Here is an 8723-nt window from a genome sequence, read left to right as displayed (position 1 = left end):
AAAGGTAAAAAAAAAAAAAAAAAAAAAAAAAAAAAACTCAATTTCATGCTTACAAGCTTGGGAAACAGTTCTTGGCCGCAAGTTTCCCCGTGAAAATTCTGTATCTAAAGGCTTGATTCCAAAAGCCCAAAATCTGTAGAGTATTAGTGCACTGCCATGGTCTTGTGTTAAGATGCAGATATTCATACACTTTTGTTCTTCTTCACCCACCCATTGAAAAACTTGGCAGTGCCTTTTTTAATGTCTGTTTGAGCCAACAACATTGAATACAACAACGATGATACAGTATTTGAGTCAAAAAAAGGTTATGAATTACTTGATATGGAAGTCGAAACAAGTTTGCAGTCTACTTCTCTCCAAAAAAACGGGCAGTGCGACAGCCGAGAGCTAGGATCGTCCTAGACGCGACTTCAAAAAGATTTTAAGCCAGACACATTCCAACTCCCATCTGCACAGTTCATTTGAGGTATAGATTAGTAAAGTGGACTGATCAACACCTAACTAACTGCATTGTGGAAGGAAAAAATGGCTTCAATTCAAATATGCATACAAGCTAATAAGCAATATTCTGATATTAAGGATCAGCACTGAAACTCAGGGACTCTTCATTTATCCAAGCAAAATCAAAGACGGTATGTAAGAATGGCTATCAATCTGATGATATATAGACAATCACTAACTGAATAAAACACGATCGAAGAAGCCATTGACATCAAACAAGTCTTGTGCATAAATTTTTAAAAAGTTTTTACAAAATTCATTATCGATACCACAATGATTGTCTACTCCAATCTCCAAAACTAAATTATCAGTATGCCATAATCTTAAATCTCTTCTCCATCAAAAGCTCAAGAAACTATCATTCTATCAAATTAAAAACAAATAACCATTATGAAATTACAACCAACAGAAGAATAGGATCAAGATCACAGTAGCAAATAATGCGGTTATTCACTCGCCCCAAATTGATTGAAGGGTTTCATTACTAACATAGCTCTGGAACGGTTTACCTCTAAATGAATTTTGCTGTCCTATAGGTAGAATATATCTTTATAGACAGTTGAATGCATTTCCCAAAACAGGATCAAGTCGTAGTAGCAAATGATGCTGTTATTCACTCACGCCAAATTGATTGAAGGCTTTTATCAGTAGCATAGTTCTGGAACGATTTATCTCTATATGAATTTTGCCGTCATATAGAAAATCACAACTATAGTCTTGGTATGTTATTGGCAACAATAGAACTTTCACACACTCCTGAAATCTTCTCAACATTATTATCATCGTTAGATCTTCTGACCATCACAAACTTCTTAGTCCATTTGTTTTATAACAATCTATTCCTTTGACCTTCGATTAAGTTGAGCAATGCCTAAATAATAACAGATTCAGATCGAACTCACTGCAAATAATGAATGCTATTATAAATGTAGTAAAGAGAACCGTTCATGGAAGCATTTTTGCTTCAAGAATTTAAGACTGTCCCAAGAGAAACAAAATCAACACGCACTAATACAAAAGAAATCAAAATAAAATCAATCATGTAATAAGAATATTATGATCAGGTAAATAAAGTACACTTCACCGGGATATGTCAACCCTGAATAGAAAGGTGCTCAATAAAAATAGTACTAACCAATTAGGTGAGACGGCTAACAGTAGAATAGATGAACTATCGGATGTTATACTACAAGGAGCGTAGATCGAAAGAATGATGTATGATGGGAATGACTTCCTAGAAGCTCCAACTAATTAGAAAAAAGTAAATTTACAGAACACAGACCAAAGAAATCGGCAGTACCATAAGACCATAAGATGGGGGCATATCAAATTTTATGGATGCGTTACTTTAATAACATAAAAAGTAGCACTAGACAGAGAAGTATATGCATAAATAGTACTCTGAATAAAAGTTATGTACATGCTAAAATAATGTCATAACCCCCTTCTCGAGCACAATAACTGTCCAGAAGTTGAATAACCGCAATTAGAGAACAGTAAGGAAAGATGTATAAGATGATCCGAGAGTCTATTTTAATTAGCATTGATATGAAATGGGGAGGAGTTAGGTTACCTTGTTTCATCGATCTCAGCATTCGGAGCTGCTCATACTCAGAATTTATAACCTTTTCAAAATTAGTTACAGATAGCAAGTTTCCCTGACCATTCATCAGCCACACCATAATCAATGCTAAGCTCTCTCAGAGGAGGGATGTTTTCCATCGCAAACAACATAAGATGAGGAAACATTAAGTTATTATGATCATATAATACGAACTGCACCAACACGTTTGGAGATGTACTATGGCTTATATAACAAGCAACATTCCTCATTCTGGATACATCCATTGCAAAATCGAGAGGAGGAACGGAAGGGTAAGATGGCCGCATATAATTAGAATATATTTGAGATAGATCACCCCATTCTGCCCATCTATCCGAAAAACGATTTGGATATATCAATGTATCACCATTCATAGAAAGAACTTGAGCTTGTTCCCTCGTGAGGACAACTCCTGCATATTCACATATAAAAGAACCAGCATGTATCAAGTCCAAAGATCTAACTCCCCAACCTGTTTCCCTCGACCTAAAAACCTCGAGTCGGTGCCTCAAGCCCTTCTGCGAAACACGATTCCGACATTGAGGGGGGCATTGACAGAATGGTCCGCATTCAAAAATTATAGGCTTTCCTCTCACTAGGAATCCATTTTGATCATAACCAAACTCCCCACCATTTTTCATAGCACAAAAGCAATCGTGAACACAACCTGAAACACAATTACACCCAGTGCCACTTCCTGACTGGTGAAAGGCAAAAGGTGGAAACACAGTTCTAACAAGATACTCGTAATACAATGGTTCTTGATCGTTGTCAATATCATTGAACAGGAGAACTGGAACTGCCTCCTTCTTCAGTGAAATGTCCAGACTGAGATAACCAGAAGGTCTCAAAGACAATGGTCTAGTCCTGAGATTCTCCGCAAACTTGACAATGGAGCTACCCATTTCGGCTTGACCATCAATTCTCAACAGCTTAAACTTATAGACACCGAAACCCGACTTCCCCACATCAAACCAACAATCAAGAATTCTATACAGACCATCGTATACATAAATCTTACTTGTTACAATGCCCGAGTACTTGATACCTCGAATAACCCTCACTTCAATCCCGTAGTGCATGCTTCTCTCCAGTGCAAGATTCCCACCTTCGAGTTTCTGGTGCATACATTGTTTTGAAAATTTGTCTTGCCCACCATGACCCGTGTAGATTATCATGTCCCCCGCATCTTCATCGTCCTCATAACCCCCAGAAACAATTATGCTAGTGGCAATTGGCTCGCCATTGGAGCTCTGACTCGCAGGAACATAGTCAATTCCAGCTTGAGCCTGACCATGCAATCCAACAACACACAATTCCATCCTAAAGAAGAATAGATCGCCAATGTGCACCCCCGGAATCGAACCAACAATCCGTTTGTCTCGATTCAACCACAGACCACGCTCTCTCATCAAGGACGAAGCCCTCAAATCACTCCGAAGTCGCCGAATTAGTCCCGAACTCTTCTCCTCCTCCGACGTTGATAACACACGCAACGAATCGAAAATCATCCTGGTCCGTCTCACCACGTCTCGGAAGTACCTCTGGTCCTCAACCCCAAGATCAGTGACTCTAACGAGTTCAGAGGACCTTTTATCATACCTCCTCTTAGAGACCACCACAGTAGAAATCTGATTCTCCTCCGAAACTGGGACAATTGCCCGAGCATCAGGATCCACAACTCCTGCATCGCCATAGCTCTGAATTCCTTTGCCAAAAGCAGACCTAAACAGCTGAGAAATGCGGTAAAATTCGGAGTAAACATTGTCCTTATCAGAGGAAATGGATGAAGACTGAGAAAGAGGGGTAAGATTCTGGTCGGACAAGGGGGTAGGAGCGAAGTCAGAGTTAGAGAAGAAGTTAGAGGAAGGGCTGGACAAGAAGGGTTGCTGAACTTGATGGGGCTGTTGGGTCTCCCGGGACTCGAAAAGATCGTCGAAGGGCTCGAGCTTAGGTTCAAGCTTGGGGGTCAGCAGCTCGCCGCGTTCAACAATTTTGTTAACAGAAGAGTTGATTGTGGGTGTTTTGGGGGAAGTTGCGGCCGGTATTACAGCAGTGGATGGGTCGGGAAGAAGATTGAGGTCTTGAAATGGGATAGGAGAATCCATTGGCTAATAAGGTCCGAATCTTTCCACGCACTATACCACGGAGTTCTGGACATGGAAGATCGATTCCGGTCAGGTTCTGCTAGGGTTTTGCAGAGAGGTCAGCTGGAGCTTCCATGGCGTAAATCGAAGGCATAAGCAAAATTCGAGCACCATTTGCAAGAACGCTTCGCTTGATTTTCTTTTTTTTCTTTTTTTTCTTTTTTTTCTTTTTTCTTTTTTGGTTGAAATTACATTTTCAAGCCTCAATTCCATTTCTTACTTCTCTCTCTCGCACGATATTTTGTCTTCATCTCGTCTCACTCCTCCATCAAACCTATCGACTTTTATTAAAAAATAATAATAATAATATTTTATTTTAAAAAATATAAAAATACATTCGTCGTCTACTCAAAAAATATCTTTAATTTTTTTATAAAAAAAATAAAAAATACTCTCACCATAAATACATAACTAAAAAAATGCTCACAAAAACTTTTAAAAATAACATTAAAAAAAGCTTAAAGACAATGGTTGATAGACCGTCTCGTATATATTACTACGATTTTTTTAATATAAAAAAACAGTAAGGTATTAATGAAACTTTTTAAAGTTTTTTTTGAAGTTATATTATAATTTTAAAAGTATTTTTAAAATAAAATACCATCCAAAATTAAGGATAAGATTATTAAAAAAGAATTAAAATTATTATTGACGAGTATTTTTAAAATAAAATATAAAGTTTATGAGTATTTTTATTAATCATCCATTCTAAAAATATATAAACCATTAAAATTTTCCACTCATTCAAATTTTAAAAAATAATAAAAAAAATTATAATAATTTTGATGAACGTAGATAAAATCATACTATAATTTTTTAGTACAACAACCAATAAAATTAATAAAATAATTCAAATATTTAACATATTCATTCGACTCCATTTGAATTTGCACATTTATCAATATAAATTAATTTTAAAGTCGAAAAGTAAAAAATTATCACAAGTTTAAAGCTATTTTAATGCATTTAACGAGTGGGTTTAACACTTGCAATTAATTCAATCATTTACTTACTTTGATCAGAGTTGAAGTTCTCGTAAATTTAAAGTTTTTTCTTTTCTAAATTTTTCAAAATCTCTCGATTATTTATTTATTTATATTTTATGAAAATTTAAAATTAAAAGCGAAAATTTAAATATTTTAATTTTTTTTTTCCACATATTTTTATAAATCCAAGACAAACTTCTTCTCCATGTTCAATTTTCATTCTATCGAGGAATTGCTTGTTCTTGTCCCATTATTTAAATAAAGATTTTAAATACTTTCACCAATATTTTAAATGTATGAAAATAATAAATAAACACTACAAAATCAATAATCTATATAATTCAATATTATTTCATGTTTTTTTTTTTAATTTATGAATATATAAAACTTGAAATTAAAAATTTTAAAAATTTATAATTTTAAAAGTCAGATTAATATCTTCGAATTGAAGGTTCTTAAAAAGGTAAAATACTAAATTACGAGTTATGAGTTAATAGATCAGAGACTAGATGATTGGTGGGCCGAATGAAAAAGATACCACCAATTTTTTTTATTCTCGAGCAAATTTGTATTTATTTAATTAATAAATTTAATTTTTTTATTCTCAGCCGATAATTATGACCTTATGTTTAAATAGATGGACAAAATTATAATAATTATAATTTATTTTAACTAACAAAAATATCATTAACAATATTTTATACGAATTAGATATGACGTAAATAATATCACACGTCATTTTTTTCTTATTTATAATATTATTGAAAAATGTCTTCATTCTACTTTGGAATAAAAATTATACTTAAAATTTAGAGATATTTTTTTTTCATAAAAGGACACTTTTGTTTGTTCTATCTTCTATGCAATGAGAATAAATTTCATATTTAATTAATGACGCACAATATTCAATAATATTGTCAAAGTACTTTTTGCAGAAAAAAAATAAATAAATGATAAAAAAAAATGCAAGTTGATTATTTCTTGTCGTCCCGAGAAACTCATTTCTTTTCGGTTTAATTCTTGAAAAAAAGAAATTAATTTTTACCCTTAAACCCTCATAATTTTCGGTCTAAATTTTCAATTTAATTTTAATTAAATACTTATTTCTCTTTGATATTTATTAATTCCATAAATATGTTTAGATTGCATTAAAATACTTATTTAAGTTTAAATTTTAATTTAATGAAATTCAATGTTTAAATTAAAATTTAATTTTTTTTTTATATTATAGGAGATATCGCTAAATTAATTTTAATAATAAATTTTTATTTTCATATAAATTTAGAATAAGATTAAATATTTAATCATTTGACTATTTAAAAAATAATAATTGTTACATTAAATATATACAAGAATTAAAATAAAAATAAAAAACTAATTTTAACATCACACGTCAACTAATGTAGTGTCGTGTAATAGTTTTTCTCATAAATATAATTTTTATTTAAAATTAAAACACTTAGATTACATTTTTTTTTCAAAAGTATTTCAACGTAATTTTAAAAAATATTATGATGCACCGTTCATTATGGTTAGTAGTCGATAGTAACAATGGAGGGCAAAGTCAATGGTAGTTGCTGATAAGGTGATCAACAATGTTGGTGAAGAGGTCGTTAGCAATGGTGGGTGGTGGTGGTTGCTTGATGTCACGGTTATGCTTGTCTAAGGCATATTGCCTCCAAACCTTTTTTACTTCCTTCCACGTGTAATTAGGTACTAAATATTTCTGTCATGTCCAGTATATATAATTGTTTGCCAAAATCATGTCTATGTCTGTCATAGCTAAAATGTCTGTCAAATGCTATCAAATCTATGGTCGTTGTTTATTTGCTTTTCGCCTATAACATTGATTTCTTTTAAACTGTTTCTAGTGCATTTTCTAGTCAAACGTGACTCGAGATTTGATCGTACGTAAAATTCGATTTTTACATAGCTAACTTGTTTGTCAAATTAGAATAAGTGTTGACTACTCGTTTTACGTTCTCGCAAGAGTACGATTAAAATTTAATAATTTAATTGGTATGCTCTCAATAAATATTTTTTTTTCTTGCAGTTTTGTACTGTAAAGTAATTTACTCTTTTGTAATGGGACCTGCCATAAAATAATTACTTTTTTTTTTAATTAAAAAAAAAAAGCCATTTTAAAGAGAAGGGAATAATATTCTCATTTTCTCAACTTGTTTGTAGGCCCTATTATTTATATTCTTTTTAACGCCTACGACCACGTTGGTTCAGTGAATTATGAGATCCCACGTGATTGAAGAGGGAAACGAAACATTTTTTTATAAGGGTATGGAAACCTCTCCTTAACAGACGTATTTTAAAAACTCTGAGAGAAAGCCCGAAAGAAAATGTCCAAAGAAGACAATATATGCTACTGGTGGGTTTGAGCTATTGTTGCAAATGGTATTAGAGCTAGACACCGGGCGATGTGCTAGTGAAGACACTGAGTCTCGAAGAAGAGTGGACACCGAATAGTATGTCAACAAGGACGTTGAGAAACAAAACATTCTTTAAAAATCTCGAAGAAGAGCTACGCTGTTACCATTTATTAAAAAGAAAATTATTTATGACAATACAATACTAAAAGAGAATATATTTCATACTCTTTAATTATTACTCCCATTCAAAAAATTCCTTTATATACACAAAATTTTGACCCCATCATTCATGTCACCAATCATTTTCAAAGTAATGTAAATTAAAACAATGAAAAATAAAGAAAAAGATATTAAAGTTAATTTAGAACAAAATATTAGTCGCACTTTAAGCGTTTGAAAATTTCGAAATGGTTGAAATTATTTCAAAAGAAAAATCTTTGAAGAATCTTTTTCTTAAAACGATCGATGAAAAATTGTATAATAGTTGGTGACTAAAAATTAGAGATAAAAATGACATAATTACGACTCACTTGGTACCATTTATTACCTTATTCAAGGGTATAATTGGAACTCACACAAATGAAAAAAAATTATTAAATTTTAATTTATTTTATTCAGCTTTAGAGAAACCAAATTAATTTTAATTTATAAAATACATTAAAATTTCAAACTTTTAAATTATTTAAGTATTACTAGATAATTTTGTTTCATTAAAATGGACATAAATTTTCTTTAAAAAAATATATAGATGGGCCTGATATGGGCCGTATGTTCATAGAGAAAAGCCCAAACTTTACATTTGGAGCCCAAAGCTTCATGTTGTCATAGTCAGGAATAAAAGCCCAAACTTTGAAATATATTGTTGAAATTTTTTTTTCACCAAAATAAATAAAATATTTACTATAGAAATTGACGTCACTGTAAAAATTAATTACAAATGCATAATATCATTCTATCTTATTTGGAGAATATATTATAATAATTAGTTATGAAATATATCTTAAACATTCGTAATTAATTAATATTTTATCTTAAGATTTAATTAGTAATATATTTTATCTTATTATTTAATTAGTTTATATTTTTCCCTTATTTTTAGGGTGTG

The 8723-nt window shown here is 31.8% G+C and overlaps 1 protein-coding gene across 2 annotated transcripts; it reads right to left on the bottom strand.

The window, feature by feature from the left end:
* Positions 1 to 74: 74 nt before the first annotated feature.
* LOC111432002 (histone-lysine N-methyltransferase family member SUVH9-like) lies at positions 75 to 4411 on the bottom strand. Of its 2 annotated transcripts, XM_023068789.1 has the most exons (3): positions 2075 to 4411; positions 317 to 448; positions 75 to 244 (listed from the first exon to the last, which is right to left on the bottom strand). In XM_023068789.1, the coding sequence occupies exon 1, from the start codon at positions 4210 to 4212 to the stop codon at positions 2137 to 2139; it is 2076 nt and encodes a 691-aa protein (XP_022924557.1). In that variant the 5' UTR covers positions 4213 to 4411; the 3' UTR covers positions 75 to 244; positions 317 to 448; positions 2075 to 2136. The 2 variants fall into 2 exon arrangements, with proteins under 2 accessions (XP_022924557.1, XP_022924556.1); XM_023068788.1 differs by having other exon boundaries at positions 75 to 448.
* Between the last annotated feature and the right edge of the window lie 4312 nt (positions 4412 to 8723).

This window comes from Cucurbita moschata, unplaced genomic scaffold (genome assembly GCF_002738365.1).
Source record: "Cucurbita moschata cultivar Rifu unplaced genomic scaffold, Cmos_1.0 Cmo_Scf00037, whole genome shotgun sequence".
In the NCBI taxonomy this organism is placed as follows: domain Eukaryota; kingdom Viridiplantae; phylum Streptophyta; class Magnoliopsida; order Cucurbitales; family Cucurbitaceae; genus Cucurbita; species Cucurbita moschata.
Note: the sequence above shows the minus strand (reverse complement) of the source record. Positions and strands in the feature narration are given on the sequence as shown.